An 18,290-nucleotide genomic window follows, 5' to 3' on the forward strand; every position below is an offset into this window, starting at 1 on the left:
CACAATTATTATATTTTATTGAAGTGGAACTTTCTCCAAATTACATTGGAAATTCCTCATTATTGTATAGTTGTTGGAAAAGATCCCACTTATATACAGAATCATATTTCAGTGTTCACATGTTCACATGCTCCAAATTATAATGCAATGATATTTTTCTGATTTTCCTAAATAGTCAGTGCAAATGACAGTCAGTCTAATAAAAGTCATCACCCGTTAAGAGTATACATCGAATTTTAATGAAGAAACCTCCCAATGATAACAGTATAATCTTCAAAATTAAAAAAAGTCAAAATGCACTGTTTCAAATTATTAGGCACAGTAGAGTTTCTAAACATTTCGTATGTTTTAAAAAACTGAAAATGCTCATTTGTGGAATTTGCAGCATTAGGAGGTCACAGTCACTGAAATAAAAAGCTTTTTAAATCCAAAACATCCTAACAGGCCAATTTACATGTTAAACAGAGGAACCCTTCTTCAATATCATCTTCACAATTCTTGCATCCATTGAACTTGTGAGTTTTTGGAGAGTTTCTGCTTAAATTTCTTTGCATGATGTCAGAATAGCCTCCCAGAGCTGCTGTTTTGATGTGAACTTCCTCCCACCCTCATAGATCTGTTGCTTGATGATACTTCAAAGGTTCTCTATAGGGTTGAGGTCAGGGGAAGATGGTGGCCACATCATGAGTTTATCTCCTTTTATGCCCATAGCAGCCAATGACACAGAGGTATTCTTTGCAGCATGAGATGGGGCATTGTCATGCATGAAGATGATTTTGCTTCTGAAGGCACGTTTCTGCTTTTTGTACCATGGAAGAAAGTTGTCAGTCAGAAACTCTATATACTTTGCAGAGGTCATTTTCATACCTTCAGGAACCCTAAGGCTATGTGCGCACTGGGAAATGGAATTTTCTTGAGAAAATTCCGCATGCTCTCAAAGATTACCGCACCCGCGGTAAAAAACCGCGGGAAACCGCACCCGAAAACCGCATGCGGTTTGCCGCGGTTTTATCGCGGTATTGTTCGCGGTATTGCCGCGGTTTTGCCGCGTGCGGGTTGGGATGTGCTTTATTGCATTCAATGCAATAAAGCACATTGAAGAAAAAAAAAAAAAGTCATTTAATTCTGAGATAGTAGATAGACAGAAGAATAGATAGAGGGATAGATAGATAGACAGACAGATAGAGGGATAGATAGAGGGATAGATAGATAGAGGACAGATCGCTGCATTTCCCATGGTCGGCAGTGAGTTCACATTACCGGCCGTGGGAAATGACCGGTAATTACTTCTGTCTGCTGCATTCATTCAGCGCTGTGTCTGTGACAGTCGCGGCTGGATGTAAGCAGCGCAGGACCTGTGGATTACGCCGGAGCTTTGGTGCGGGAGGGGTTAATAAAATGGTGAACGAGGCTTGTTTGTTTTATTTAAAATAAAGGATTTTTCTGTGTGTGTGTTTTATTCACTTTACTTACGGGTTGATCATGTCAGCTGTCACATAGACGCTGCCATGATCAAGCCTGGAGTTAATGGCGGTGGTCCCCCACCATCATTAACCCCTTGTATTACCTTGCTGCCACTGCTACACGACAGCAAGAAGAGCCGGGGACACGCCGGTGCTGCCGCATAATGCATGCGACAGTGCCGGGGCAGCTGCGGCTGATATTCTCGGCTGCGGGAGGGGGAGTGAGGCGGGGGACATTATCCCTGCCCCTCTCCCTCCCCAGCCTGAGAATACCGGGCCGCCGCTGTGTGCTTACCTCGGCTGGAAGGTAAATATGAAGCGGAGCCCACGTTCTTTGTTTTCTATATTTCCGTTTTCTTTCTATGTGTGTTCTATGTGTCTATGTCTGTCTGTTCTATGTGTCTGTGATGTCTATCTGTGTCTGTGTGTGTCTGTGTTTACTCTCTGCTTTGCTTCCTCTTCCTGTAATGACATCACTTCCCTGCAAAACCGCAGACAGGCGATGTACATTACCGGAGGTAAACCGCGAAATACCGCAGGGAATAACGCAGGAAAACGCAGTGAATCGCACAGAATTTGCTTCCTGCGTTATTCCCTGCGGGATTTCATGATTAACATTGGAGTCAATGGAGTGAAATCCCGCAGCGATCTGCGGAAAAGAATTGACATGCACTTGTTTTTGCTGCGGGATTCCCGTAGCAAAACATGCAGCTGTCAAATTCCGCCTAGTGCGCACAGGATTTTTTTTCTCCATAGGATTTGCTGGTGATTCACTGCAGAGATGTTATGAACATTTTCTGCAGCGAAACATGCAGCAAATCCGCGGAAAATCCGCGGCAAAATCCGGTAAGTGCGCACATAGCCTAAAAGAGCCTACTCGACATCGGATTGCTCGACACTCATCAGTAAACAACACTGTTTGAAAATTAGTCTTCATGTATGTTTGGGCACACTGTAACCGTTTCTGCTTGTGGGCACTGGTTAGTGGTGGCCGAATAATAGGTTTATGCACCACAGCAAGCCTTTGAAGGATCCTACACCTTGAGGTTCGAGGAACTCCAGAGGCACCAGAAGATTCAAATATCTGTTTGCTGGTTTGTAATGGCTTTTTAGCAGCTGCTCTCTTAATCCGATGGACTTGCCTGGCAGAAACCTTCCTCATTCTGCCTTTATCAGCACGAACATGTATGTGCTCAGAATCAGCAACAAATCTCTTCACAGTACGATGATCACGCTTACGTTTTCTTGAAACATCTAATGTTTTTAGCCCTTGTCCAAGGCATTGAGCTATTTGATGCTTTTCGGCAGAAGAGAGATCCTTTTTCTTTCCCATGTTACTTGAAAACTGTGGCCTGCTTAATATTGTGGAACATCCAGTTTTCCTTTTATTGGGCTCACCTGGCAAACTAATTATCACAGGTATCTGAGATTGATTTCAGTGATCCACAGAACCCTGAGACACAATACCATCAATGAGTTTCATTGAAAAAAAATAAAACTTAATTGCTCTGACACTTAAATCCAATCTATAATAATTCCAATATTTAATAATTTGGAATATGGAGTAATAATCTCATACACTAGAGCAGCCAGAGGAAATCCGCAGGTTTGAACCTTGTACACTAATGTTGCGCCACTGTACTGCGACCATACGGCCATGCGTTAATCTGAATGAAGATCGTCATGAAGAGAGGGGGAGGAGGTGAGATGTGACATCACCTATTGTAAATGATTGATCCATTTTTAACTAATGTATATAGAGATGTGGAGGAGTTATCTGTCTTTATGAACCTCTCTGGACTGATAAAGAGACTGCTGAAAGTCATCTGTACAAAACAAATGATATGAGTCTAGTATAAGACCCAGATCAGAGAGAAAATTACAAGATTTCGAATCAGAATCAAATAAACACATTTTAAAAATACAGGTACCCTAAAATCCTAATTGAAATAATAGGTCATATTCTGATGGCACCTTCCCTTTCAGACTACCCTGCTTTACTTTCTTGGATAGAACTTTGCTTGAACTTCCTTCTTACTTTTTGCTCACACAATTGTATCCCCTCTGACATCTGAAGCATGTACAACTACAATTTTCCATGTAGCCTGTGTCATCTTCTGCCAAACATGCAAACAGCTTGATGGCCAGTATCAAACTGCAGGATTAACTGTGGAAAGTGTTTTGGAAGTTACATTTCCTTTTATTCAGTCAACAATATAATCTTTGCCAATTCTACAAGTAAAAAGATTTGACTGCTCATCATAATCCTTTAATGAGAACTTTTGATTGGATAAAAACATCTATTTTTATAAGTAAAATTTGCAACAAATGTCCAACAATTTATTGTGGTGATTGTAATAATCTGATTAATACATTTGAAATTGGTTCACAAATCTGTGTCTAAGAATTCATCTCAGAATATGCCTAGAAGATGCTTAGTACTCAGCAGATGTTAAGAGTGAAGCTTATACAGGTCCAGCGATGTTGGCTCAGAAATCTGTATGTGCCGCTCCTTGATTCCATCAGGCCATTGTCAGGACGTAGTAGAAGTTTAAAGGAAATAATTAAAAATGACATTTTTGGCTCTTTTCAAAATTGTTATTTGCAGCCACATTGAGTTGGCAGCTCCAACTGCCTGATCATCAAAATCAAGAGTTTTTGTTATTTCTTACCAGCAGGAGGAGGACATCATGACTGAGTGGTCATGACATCAATTGATACAAATATCCATGTTTCATAAAGGTCTGTAGAGCAGGGATGCATAACATGCGGCCCATGGGCCAAGTGTGGCCCATGATGCCTTTTTGTGCGGCCTCCAACCTTTTGTATTCTGTAGTTTCCATATTGGAGTAAAGAAGAGTAGCACAGTGATCAGAAGCAAGCAGGCGTAAACAACAACAGAGCATTGTGCAACCATACATCAAGAGACTAGAGTTCCTTGACTCCTGTTTAGCACTCCAAAAAGGCAAATGAGAGGTAAAGTGGTGGATGAAAAGCATTCAGCTCTTACTGTTCTAGTTTTGATTGTTCTATCTTGTGATAAGAGTATGAGGTCACTCTATGTAACTGCAGACATCTGAAATCTTATAGAGCGCACACTGCACACTGTCAGGATTGAATCTCCAGTGGTGATAGTGGGAGTAAGTGCTCATGTGATCTTACATATGTAATTTACATACTCCGACTAGACATGCTTAGCTTCACTTGATTCATTTGTACAGAGTGAGACTGAGCATGTCTAGTTAGTACGTGACCAAATATATGCAAATTACATACTTGTGGTCATGTGATCATCTGCTCTCACTAGCGACAAGCTACTACAACACCCGTAGTCTTCATTACATATTTGCAGGGTCTCCTCCTCTTCAGAGTACTGAATGGGGTAAAAGAACACCCCGATTCTATAGATATGTGACCTTCCTGGTAGTGGAACCTGCTTCTTGTACATAAACTTTTGATTTGAAATAAACTTCTGCAAAGGTAATATCTAATGATGGGCGAGCATGCTCACCACTGCTTGATTCTTGATTGAGCATCATGGTGCTCAGGTACTCAGTTGAATATCATGGAGACTCAGATATTTTGTCTTGAAACAATGAACACAAAGCACAGGCTGGCTTGGCTTCACTGCGTGATGTGGGGTAGGAACCCCAGTGAGAGCCATTTGCAATCTCTGAATGGCTCTCATTGGGGATAAAAACAATTTCAAATATAGTGTGTTAACCCCCCGTAAAAAAAAACAAAAAGAAAACCTGCCTTCTTTCCCCCACCGAGAAATGCTCTCTCTATGACTGGCTGTATGTCTGCGGAGAACTGTCCAATCATTGATTTCCATTATATTCGTTATTCCAGTTGAGCCCAGCAGAGCATCCGACTTGCTCAACTCGAATAACAAGCACCCGAGAACTTTAGTGCTCGCCCATCACTAGTAATGTCCTTTTTCAGTGCGGCCGTTGGAAGTTGTTCAATATGGCATTGTGGTCCTTGGACCAGAAAGTCAACCCCTGCTGTACAGTAAATATCCAAGATCAGTTATACTGAGAGGAAGAAAGACTTTGGCTTATCCCACAACAAAAACTGCTGTTTGGTGAGAGAAAGCCTTTCGGTTAGACAATGCATTTCATCCCCACTGGCTTTATGTATTACCTGAGATTTATGATGTTTTTCGTCAGTGGAGACATCTTGTAGACGGGGCTCTTAGCTAAAGTTATGAGCCGTCATGCATTCTATTGCTAAACTTCCCGGTTGGGGTTCTAGTACACGGAGTACCTGCTAAGTATAAGCAGAACACTGCTTTTTTTTTAGTAACATTTTTTAGTTATTTATAAGTCCTGCATTCCATTTTACGTGCTTTGATAAATTTCTCAGCAGGAATTCAGACCTGAGCATGCTCACAAATACCACAACCTGATTTCCTTACAAAAGATGATATGTGTTCTCCTCCCCTGCACAAGTGAAGTGAGACCAATTAAAAAAAAAAAACGGAATCCAAGAGTCGGAGCTATCTAGTTTCCTCTGTGATCAATATAGCCCTTTCTTAGTGGGCAATCCTCCAAACAAATTACTGCCACCCTCTGTCCCTCTTCCCGGACGTGGCTTTGTCTCTGTCACATACTGCTGCTCTTGGTTTGAGTGTTGTTCTTCCCTGGCTGGCACGTATATATGGAATGGATGTCCCTAATAGGTGTGGATGTCACCGCAATATAAACGAGTTCGGCGGAAGGTTTGATTCATGGCATCGCATCTTACTGTCCGCTGCTTTTTGTGATTATGGATCTACTCACAACCTAATGACACTTCTTATTTAATCAATAATTTCCATGCTGAGCAGACAGGCCTCTTACAGGGAATCGACAAGACGCTACTGATAGCAACAAGGCACTGTTATTAATCTTTCCTTCGCCGGCTTATCAGACAACACTGAAAAAGAACCACCAAGATAGATTTGAAGAAGCATTGACTGGCGTTCACATCCTAAAAAGCTGCTTAGCCGTTCTGCCTCCACTTTTCAATTCTCGGTGTCTCTTAGTATTATTTATTCTAAATGCTGTCAGTTTAGGAAACATTACCAGGGAATTGTATATAAAAAGCATTTCGCTTAGAAAAATTTGCAAATCAGCAGGACCTTTACTAGATTACTTAGGCTGGGCTGGCCAATACAGACTAATAAATCACAGTTTCATTTGAGATGTCAGTCGCCACAGCGCCTTGCAACAATGTTGGCATCTGTGATTCAGCGAAGCCTTTTCATCTTCAAATAAGATGCTTTATACTGATAAGAGCAGTAATCCTTCCCTGATCAAAAAAAAAATCTGCATTTTACCAATTAAAGCTTCTGCCAGGAGCAGCACTGAGACTCCAGTGAAGTTTATCTCTGCTAAACACAAGGAGGAATACAGGCAGAGCTTTGTTTCATTTTCAGCTTGAATACTTATCTTTCTTTAAGAACTGCAACGTCTACGCTGGTGATACGCTCAAACCCATACCTACACCACAGCCGACTAGGACTGAATGCAACCATATATTGTACGGATCAGATAGGAATACACCGGACTTGTATACAAAGTGCTGCACCGGGCACAAATAACTATACAAAATACACAGGAAAGTAAGTAGTGTACACAGGTCTACTTTTCTTCTTTGTAGGAGAATTAGTAAGGTGCTTTCTACACGTAGCTAATGGCATGGTCCTTTAGGCACCGTGGTTTAGTGAATGGTTACTACAGTTTTATTAAGCGTATTTGACTGTGTGACTTCTACAGGTAAACCACGGCAGTGCTATTACAGGGAACCTGTCAGGTCCAATATACACCCAGAACCACAAGCAGTTCTGTGTGCATATTGCTAATCCTACCTAAAGGCTGCTTTACACCTTACAATTACACATGCGATCTCGTATGCGATCGCACATGCCCCCATCGTATGTGCGGCACGTTCAATTTGTTGAACGTGTCGCACAAACGATTAAATCCCGTCACACGTACTTACCTTCCATATGACCTCACTGTGGGTGGCGAACATCCTCTTCCTGTAGTGGGAGGGATGTTCGGCATCACAGCGACGTCACACGGCAGCCGGCCAATAGAAGCGGAGGGGCGGAGATGAGCGGGACATAAACATCCCGCCCACCTCCTTCCTTCCGCATTGCAGGCGGAACGCAGGTAAGCTGTGTTCATCATTCCTGGGGTGTCACACACAGCGATGTGTGCTGCCCCGGGTACGATGAACAACCGAACGTTCAATTTTTTAGAATTTGAACGACGTGTATGCGATCAACGTATTTTCGTAAAATCGCAATCACACATAGGTTTCACACGCTACAACAACACTAACGATGCCGGATGTGCGTCACTTACGACGTGACCCTGCCGACACATCGTTAGATTTATTGTAGCGTGTAAAGCCCGCTTAACTGTCCCTGTATACACTAGCATAGATAAAGAGATCTTTAGAAAAAGTATTTCTAAAGATCTTTTATTGTATGCTAATGAGCGAGGGGACTAGTCCCCTGGGCGTTAGTTCTCCTGATTAGTTGGCTCCACTATCATGTGAGTACACCCCTGTTGGTGTGCTAACACGTTAATGAATGTGCAGCATCAGAGGATGATCTCAGTCATCTCTCTGCCACCATCGCGTCCGACGCTGGATTTTGGCTCAGTGCGCATGACCCCGGAGTTACAGTCATGCACAGTACTTCAGTTTGAAGCCAGAACACGTACACCCGGCTTCATAGTGTGCATGACCGAAGCTCTGGGGTCATGTGCACTGAGCTGAAATCCAGCGTCAGACGCAATGGCGGCGGAGAGGTGAGTGAGATCATCCTTTGACGCTGCACATTCATTAGCATGCTAACACACCCACAGGAGCGTACTAACATGCTAATGGAGTCGACTAGCCAGGGGAACTAATACCCAGAGGACTAGTTCCTGCACTCATTAGCATACAATATAAGATCTTTAGAATTACTTTTTCTAAAGATCTCTTTATTTATGCTACCAGATACAAGGACTGTTAGGCAGGGATTAGCAATATACACCCAGAACTGCTCGTGATTCTGGGTGCATATTGGACCTGACAGGTTTTCTTTAAGAAAGCCTCCTAAAAATTCTGCAAGGAAGGAAAGTTTTCTGGAGGTACCCTAGCCATATAATCCACTTTATAACTAATTAAATAATTGTTTAAAGGAGTCCGTCAGCACAATCTGAGAATCCAAATTAAGCACATGGCTTTGTACGTGGTATAATGACTATAAACATTACACCTTTAGCATTCTAATAGTTGCAGTTGTTCAGAAGATACTGTGGCTTAGGGTACCTTCACACTTAGCGATGCAGCAGCGATCCGACCAGCGATCTGACCTGGTCAGGATCGCTGCTGCATCGCTACATGGTCGCTGGTGAGCTGTCAAACAGGCAGATCTCACCAGCGACCAGTGAACAGCCCCCAGCCAGCAGCGACGTGCAAGCGACGCTGCGCTTGCACGGAGCTGCCGTCTGGAAGCTGCGGAGACTGGTAACTAAGGTAAACATCGGGTATGGTTACCCGATGTTTACATTAGTTACCAGCGCACAGCTGTGTGTGCAGGGAGCAGGGAGCCGCGCACACTGAGCGCTGGCTCCTTGCTCTCCTACCATAGCTACAGTACACATCGGGTTAATTAACCCGATGTGTAATGCAGCTACATGTGCAGAGAGCAGGGAGCCGCGCACACTGCTTAGCGCTGGCTCCTTGCTCTCCTAGCTGCTGTACACATCGGGTTAATTAACCCGATGTGTACAGCAGCTACATGTGCAGAGAGCCGGAGCCGGCAGCACAGGCAGCGTGAGAGCTGCAGATGCTGGTAACTAAGGTAAATATCGGGTAACCACCTTGGTTACCCGATGTTTATCTTGGATACAGCTTACCTCAGCTGTCAGACGCCGGCTCCTGCTCCCTGCTCGCTTCATTTGTCGCTCTCTCGCTGTCACACACAGCGATCTGTGTTTCACAGCAGGAGAGCGGCTTTGAAGAAAACGAACCAGGGCTGTGTGTAACGAGCAGCGATCTCGCAGCAGGGGCCAGATCGCTGCTCAGTGTCACACACAGCGAGATCGCTAATGAGGTCACTGCTGCGTCACAAAAAGCGTGACTCAGCAGCGATCTCGGCAGCGAGCTCGCTGTGTGTGAAGCACCCCTTAATCAGATATGCTAATTTACGAGACAGATGCTCCCTTGGTGTGGCCAAGAGGCTCACTCTGTTTACTCCTGCCTACCCCACTGGTGTTTGATAGTGTGGGCTTGACTGGCATGAGCAATGACTTCAGAGAAAATTTAGGCAAGCCAGTTAACAAATGAGGGAGGGCAGAATGGTACACCGAGCCTCTTGGCCACCCTGAAGGTACACCATGCACCATAATTAGAATATTTGAATAAACTCCAGTTTCTGCAGAGTGGGAAAAACATCCAAAACACACAAAAGAAGTGACATGTTGCTTTTTAGAATGCAGCGATTCGGCCACAAATTTCAGCATGCAAATCACTGCGTTCTAAAACGCAATTTGCGCATGGAATTTGCACAAGTTACATAGACTTAGCTGGGGACGCAGAATACATGCGTTTACGCTGCACTGCTAGACACAGTGTAAATGCATGTAATATGTACACGTGCGCACATTGCCCAAGTCTGATTTTAATTCTTCGATTTGATTTGCTCTTTTCCTTCGTCTCCATGTTTTTTTTTCATTTTTATATTCTATATTATATCATTTTATAGTAGCTGCATATTAATGTTTTACATACTCTAAATATTTTTAACCAATCGGTCATATTACTATGTGTGTTTTTAAAATTTTTATATATACATAAAATGTTCATGCCAATGTCTTCCTTTTTTTTTTTTTTTTTAAATACATATGGCTGTTCTGATGGTCTGCTAAATTACCCAATTGTTAAATCCAGGTATATTTAGACCTTTGAATTGTCTATTCTGAAGACACCTAAGAAAGGGGACAGACCGTCCCAGAAACGCGTAGTGTCTGTTATTTTATTCAATTACTATTAAAATCACTATTTTTACTTCACCCTTATTCATCCCTGTGTCGGTATTACATTGGTTCCGTGCCTTTAATCCTGCCTTTTTTACTCTCATCTCTGCTTAAAAAATATGGATGGAACTCATACATGATATCTGAGCCCTTATGGGAAGAACCCGTACAGCCACTATGCACTTCATTCTACCTATTTTGGACATGTACATGAAGATATTGGGGATGCTTCATTAAGTCTAGCATAGAGCACGCCAAGCCTTAATGAAGTGCTTGCTGGAGTACACTGACCCAATTTATTAGGAGACATGCGCCGCTCAATGAATCAGGTATGTCGGATACACAGTGTGCTTCACCACCAGAAATGTTTGCTAGTTGGGGGCTGGTGTACATTTCTGGAGTACGCTAAGTCACTAATTATAATAAATGTAATGAGTGACTGTGACCACGTCACGTCCCACCCATGGTACATCCTTGTTGGTGTAGATGGCCTTACATGGAAATGGTGAAAGTCACAATATTTTTGCGCAACTGCCAAGTTCTGGAACTTTACGGAATTGCCCTATTCTCACAATACAACAGGGTTTCTAAGAAAGGATACCTCTGTACATATGGAGCCTGTTCAAGCTTTCTACATTTTCTTTTTTATATCTGTATAGAATCCCACATAAAGAAACCTCAGTCTTTAAACTTCAATCTGAATTAGGATGCATAGAGAGGTAAACGCCTCGTGCACCCCGGCTCTGTAACTGATATTGTGCTCAGATTAGAGGTTTTCGCTTTTGAAACAGAGAAATCTCTTAAAAGAGAAGATTGAGTAGTGGAAACATTCTGCTTCCTTCCTAGTAAAAAAAGTAAGAGGAAAGTATTGGGGCTAATGTGGGGCAACAGCTTGGGAACATAAACTTTTACAGATGCCTTTAAGTAATTGTATACAGGTCCGTCTAGCGAAGGAAACAGTGAAATAACAATTGTATTTAATAACGATGTCGAATTAACACAACGCACTAAACTCGTCCAGAAAACAAGAGGAAGATTAATGGAGTCCAACTGTCTTTTGACCTTGTTTCAAAGCCAGGGAAAAGTCAAAGTATGGCCAACACTCCATAAATTATTCACCACAGGAATGGTAAGAAGTATCTGGAGTCTTGCAGTAAGACTACACACAGCAATGCCTTTCTCATTAGGGAGGGGCTTTTTACTGCTTGCTTAGTCATTTGCTTCTCTGTCCACTGGGCAATGGCCTTTCTAACGAAACCAATCAGGATTATTCCCATCAATATATTTTTATGCTCATTATAAATCAATAAATACATTTTTCTATATAATAAAATCAATAAATGAATTAGTGTTTGGATTACCATGGAATTCCTTGTATTAGTAGACAGGACGGTAGCCAGCTTTGTCTCAGCTGGACATACTATGGGTGCAACAGGTAAGGGGTCCAACAGGTAAAGCGCCCGCCACCAGCTCTACAATTATAAACACCTTCATTGACACACACAAAGGGGTGCAGTATGATAAACTATTGGGAGGCAAAGATCAATATTCAGGGGTGGACTTAGAATTGGTGCAACCTGAGCCCAAGGGGCCCAAGATGTAGGGGGGCCAAAGGTAAGGGGCCCGACAGGTAAAGCACCACCACCACCTCTACAGCTGTAAGCAGCTTCTATCACACACACACAAAGCGGTGCAGTATGATAAACTATTGGGAGGCAAAGATCCCATGTTCAGGGGCGAACGTACCATTGGTGCAAACTTTGCAGCCGCACAGGGGTCAAAAATGTAAGTGGAGCACAGATATAAAGGGGCCAAGATGTAAGAGGTCCACAGATGTAAGGCCCAAGAAGTCAGGGGCCACTTCCACCTCCAAAGTGTGTGGAATTGTGCATAAAGAGAAGTTATTGGACTGCAAAGGGCCCATTTACTGTTCTTGCACAGGGGCCCAAGATGTAAGGGGTCCAAGATGTAAGGGGCCAATTTCACCTCTAAAGTGTATGGAATTGTGCATACTGATTAGTAATTGGACAGAAAATGGCCCATTTACTGTTGTTGCACAGGGATCCATTTACTGTTAATGCACAGGGAGCCCCTTTACTAAATGTGTCTGCCGGTGCTCATGTACTAATTTTACACAGGTCCCTCTGCTCCTGTTTGCACAATGCCTATTCCTAGGATATTATACTAAACAATATGTCTACACCAGGTTAATGAAAAGAAGCCTTTGATTCCTGCCTCTCGTTTCACATCCAAGTCAGGACAAGCGGCACGATTTAAAACTGCTCAGTAAAACTCTGCTGTCCCATTCCATGGAAGGATATCAATTATAGATAGTGACTTGCTATAGCAGGAAGCTTGTACTGTCACACACTAGATAGACAACCATGGAGAATCATGAATCCTGCTATTAACTGGATGTGGTGGTGACGATGGATAGGTGCCGTAAATAAGACAGGGAGTAAGGATGGTTTAAAACATCTTGTCTGCCGATTAATGTATCATGAAAGCTTCGCTATATTAACAGTTGAAGGGTATTTTTCAATTTTGGTCTCCGACGTCCCTTTGTAGGGAGGCTTCTATAAAAATAGCATGTGGATACCCGACCTGCAGAATTAAACAAGGTTACTCTGCACTACTCATTGGCAATTACAATTTATGATGTTGGTACTGTTATGGTTCATTATTTCATTATGCGGTGAGAAGAAGCCTACCACACATACATCTAATAGAGATCCTAATATTACATCCACATTAGAAGCTTTGAAAGGCTTTTCTTACTAGACACAGTCCCTCCCTGTCCACAGGCAGGGTCTGATATTACACCTCAGCGGTATTTACTTCACTATCAGACACTGCCCATACACATACTGCCATTTCTTGAAAAACAGACAACCCTGTTTTCTTGGAAACCTATTTAAAGACCAGTGAAAAGTGGGCAGTCTTTGTTCTTATTTTACTCCTGCTTCTTCCCTGAATATTATGTTTTTTTTTCTTTCTATCCCCCTATGGCTCTAGACATATTGGCCTTTTTATATAGTGCTTCTGAGTGCTGAGCTCTGTATAACCCCGCCCACACCACTGACTGGCAGCTTTCTGTGTCCACTGTGAGTAGACAGATATCTGCCAATCAGTGGTGGGGACGGGGCAATGCAGAGCTTATGAATATAGAGGACTACCCAGCAGCTGGATTACCAGTACTATAATGATAATAACCTGCTGATAAAACTAAGATTTTATCAAAACTACACTAAGCAGCACAGTAAGTGACATGTCAATGTAATCAGGGTCTCTGCCTCTACATGATGCTTCTCTCAGATCAGGTGACGAAATCCTGGTGTCAGATTCCCTTTAATTAAACATTGTCATATCTACTGTTATATTATTATCATCACATTCAGCTAAAAATTCTATGTGATATGTTTGCATTTCTGTTACTGTATTGTACTCAAAAAGACCATATAAATATTATCTCAACCATAGAGGTTAAACATCCAGAAAACCAAAAAACAAACCACTAAAACCAATATTTTATTTAATTTCTTTAAAATAAATATATTAGATTAAAAAGCACATAGAATAATACCTATACAGTCAAGTACCAGACAAATGTCATATAAGGGTGACCACACACAGTGAAATACTATGTAGGATAGTGAGTGATAACCGTGTGTGTATATAGCATAGAACCTCTGCTCATACAGTAGCAATAACTGAAAAATAGCTGAATATTTTAAGGCATGGGACTAATAATTCCCTGAGACTGTCCCTGCCTAATGGCGGAGGTTACTACGCCTTACTTTTTTGGGTGCCCCCGCTACATGTCGGCTGACTTTGGTTTATCCCTACTACTATCCGGTACTAATACTGACGCCAACACCCATAAAGTGCAAACCGTGTTAAATAGACTCTCGTATAGTCATATGTACTGAAATGATATAAATGCGCATGGTCATATAATTATGATTCCCATATTTGTACAATGACAAGGCCTGTATGACAAATAAAATTTCCAGTTTACTTATCTGTCAGGGTAATCAAAACCATCCCAATGCGTTTCCCCCCTTAGATTCTCGGGGTTCATCAGGGGACCTAGCAAGACTTGAAAATGTCCAGCAATTGTTTAGGCCATCTTATTTTTCCACTGATTATGGAGAGGACAAAGGTCCTTCAAATGAATCCCTGCAGGGGTGTCAACAATAAGACAGATGCCCTGATATCCTAGGTGAACAGCGTTCCACCGTCTGATATCTCGGAGGTATGAGTTACTGTATTGTACTAGTTGGCTCTATGTTCAGTATTCCATCGTGCAGACATCAATGCTTCCCTTCTTCCTTTGCATTAAATCCCTATGAATATTAGAGGTATGTCTCCCTCCCTTGTGCTGGAGGATGAAGAAGACTCTGCGGCACTGAGCTGAGCGGTGGTCCAGAGGATGTGAGGGTCAACAATCATTTTCAGCCTGGAGCGCACAGTCTTCTTTTAACAAAACTAATAATGTATTACATTTGTGAAGAAGAAAAAGACGCTTTGGTTTATAGAAGGAGTCCTGGCTTCAGGTTAGTATTAATTCATGTTCAGCTTACTATTACTCAATAAATATCAAAGTCTCCTACAGAAAAAAAATAATGTTTGCTGGCTTACAAGATCAGAGCCATTACACTCTCTGCTGAAGACTTTATTGAATTTTGCAGTAAGCTTTAGCTGACTGAACAGGTCAAGCACCACAGCTAAGACTTCCCTTTATTCTTTGAAACTCATAAAGTCCTCTCCGGCATGCAATGCTGCTGGCTAAGAAACTTGACTCAACACAGGGTCAAAGACCCTGACCTCTGTGGAGAAAGGTCACATAGCTTTCAAACCCCAGTTCCTGAATTCCATTAACTTACATGCACTAGCTGTTCTTGTGTGTCAAACTCTCGGGAGCAGGCTTCCCAATGGCAGTTTGTCTCGTAGACTACTTCGGGCTCTTGCTTACTTTCATCTTTGTCCCCTTCTTCTTTCACCAGAGTCATTCCATCTGGCTGATCCTAGACACAGAGTTAAAAGATGGGAATGTTAAATTACGAGGGGGGTTAGATGGAAAGACAGAGATCTGCCTAATTGCTCTAAATGCTCAGCTCACTTTAGCAAGCCAGCAGTGATCTGGATATAGCATCTACTTATCTTCACAGACATTATGGGATTATTGGCAGAAAACTGTAGTTTTTCACAGGGAACATACAAGTAGACCTTTTATATTACTGAGATGTTAGATAAAAGTATTTCAATATATATTTATGATAACAAGGATGTAACAATAGGCAGAAAACAGTAGACAGATCCCATAATCTAGGGGACAGGACATCCAGACTTGGCTTCAATTTATGATATACTGTATATTAAAAGGGTTGTCTCAAGTTCTTAAAGGGAATCTGTCACCAGGTTTTTGCTCCCCTTCTGAGAGCAGCATAATGTAGAGACAGAGATCCTGATTCCAGGGATCTGACACTTACTGGGCTTACTGCTGTCATTTTGATTAAATTCCTGTTTTCTCTGATGCAATCTATCAGTTCTCTGGATGTTGATCTTTCTATAACCCCGCCTAGACCACTGATTGGCAGCTTTGTGTCTCTGTACACTGAAAGCTGCCAATCAGTGGTGGGGGCTGGGTTGAAGATAGCACATAAATGTGCTTGACTACCTAGTAGCAAGTTTACTAGTCCTATAGTGATAAAATAACTGTTTTATTAGCAGGAGATTATCTAAATTACACTAAGCAACCAAACAAGTGATACACTGTTGGAATCAGGGTCTCTGTCTCTACATTATACTGCTCTCTTATTAAGTGGCACAAACCAGGTGACAGATTTCCTTTAAATGGTTCAAATTACAAAGTGCTAAAAAACAACTTTGTAATTTACCTCTTTTCAATTATGGAGGGATTTTTAATGTTATAGTGTACCACTCATTGCTAAAGCTACCAGGCATGCTGCAGAGTGGCTGGCTACTCGGCAAGGAGCATGGGCCACTCCATAGCTGGACGGATCCCCGTATGTGGCCAGATTAATTTCTCTTGCAATTCTCCTTTTCTGCCACTGCTAGCTGCCTTGTAAAGAGCTCAGTTCAGAACAACGGAGCGGTGTCTTCAAGATTGCACCACATTCCAGTAATCAAAAAGTCAGGATGCATAGGAGTGGTGTACTCCAGAAGATTAACAAAGAAAAAACCTTTATTAGAGGGTAGAAACGTTCATTTTTGTTCTTTCCACAGAGGACAAATCCCCATATTCTCTTCATACAGACCTTCTGGCTGAAATAAGATGCCACTAGTGCAGAGGTGCATAACTGTTTCTATTGTGAGGGCCGAACTATCACATTTACCCGCTTTTTAAGGATACCATTAGTAGTAGTAGTAGTAGTAGTAGTAGCAGCAGCAGCAGCAGCAGCAGCAGCAGCAGTAGTACAGTGGAACCTTGGTTAATGAGAACAATCCATTCTGGGACTGTGCTTGTTAACCCAGTTACTCGTTCAGCAAAGCAAGATTTCCCATAGGAAATCATTGCAATGCAGACAATTCGTTCCACAGCTTGTTAAATGTCCCATCCTGGTTCCCTATTGTGCCATTCCACACACGTACAAACACAGACAAACACACAAGCACGCACGTACACACACATATTACGCTCACCTTACCTTCCATTCCATCCCCGGTCTCCTGGGACTTGCTGTTCGCTAGTATGGGCTGTGTATCGGGTTACCATCACGACGAGGGAGGAACTTCCGCTGCCAGAGCGCTGACGTCAAAGGCAGGAGCCGCTTGCCTCTGATTGGCCAGCGCCCTGCATTGAGTAGCGGCCGAAAGGGGAAGTTCTTGCCTCGTCGCGATGCTTGCCGATACACAGCCTATACCGGCGAACTACAAGACCCAGGAGGCCGGCGATGGCATGGAAGGTACACATATCATGCTCACCTTACCTTCTGTTCCATCGCCGGCCTCCTGGATCTTGCAGTTCGCCACGAGGATTCCTCCCTCGTCGCAATGCACCGGCGAACTACAAGAACCATGAGGCCAGCGATGGAATGGAAAGTAGGATGAGCATAATACTGTATGTGTGTGCGAGCATGTTTGTGTGTGTTTGTGTGGACTGCAAGAGCGGGTTAGAGCGTGGTGAATGTACGGAACTGGAAGTGTGTGCGGTGAGTATTTTGCTCGTACAGCAAAGCTTTCTCGTAAACCGAGTTGCAAACTTACAGCAAGCTTTGCTCGTTCAGCGAAATTCTCGCTAACTGGGTTACTCGTTAAGCGAGGATCAACTTTATTAATAATTTTTAGAGCACCATTATTCATGGTGCTGTACATGAGAAAAGGTAAGATACATAACACAAATAAAAATTACAATGAACAGAGTAACAGTGATGGACTGGTACAGAGGGGAGAGGGCCCTGCCCCTTGGGGCTTACATTCTAAAGGGGTCTCAGCCATGTATAGCATATCATATGCTATAAATTTCCACTTCGCCTGATAGACCCAGAGATGATCCCCAGCTCCCCTAGGAATGGATGTCAAGATTTCAGCAACTGAAAAAGTTGTTCAAATAAACTACATCACTGGGTAAAGCTTCATGCAGCCACTTTTTTCTCTTGCAGTGGACACTGATTACAATGGATGATCATTCATGTAATTTTACCAGAGCAGAGGATTTAATTTAGTGTACATAATTTTTTTTTAAGATTTTCCATTGGGAAAAACATACATGAACCAAACCTCACATCTTTAGAACGGTTCTCACTCACTGAGGAAGCTTCTTAGCTGAGAATCTCCTATC

At 42.5% G+C, this 18,290-nt stretch overlaps 1 protein-coding gene across 6 annotated transcripts in view; it reads right to left on the reverse strand.

Annotated features, from left to right (window-relative positions):
- GLI3 (GLI family zinc finger 3) overlaps positions 1 to 18,290 on the reverse strand; it is a 326,969-nt gene that overhangs the window by 59,178 nt on the left and 249,501 nt on the right. For all 6 annotated transcript variants that reach the window (XM_075315145.1, XM_075315144.1, XM_075315143.1 and 3 more), the window contains one exon: positions 15,373 to 15,513. In XM_075315145.1, the coding sequence (XP_075171260.1) occupies positions 15,373 to 15,513 (141 nt within the window). The remainder of the gene's footprint in view (positions 1 to 15,372; positions 15,514 to 18,290) is intronic.

This window comes from Anomaloglossus baeobatrachus, chromosome 6 (genome assembly GCF_048569485.1).
Source record: "Anomaloglossus baeobatrachus isolate aAnoBae1 chromosome 6, aAnoBae1.hap1, whole genome shotgun sequence".
Taxonomy (NCBI): domain Eukaryota; kingdom Metazoa; phylum Chordata; class Amphibia; order Anura; family Aromobatidae; genus Anomaloglossus; species Anomaloglossus baeobatrachus.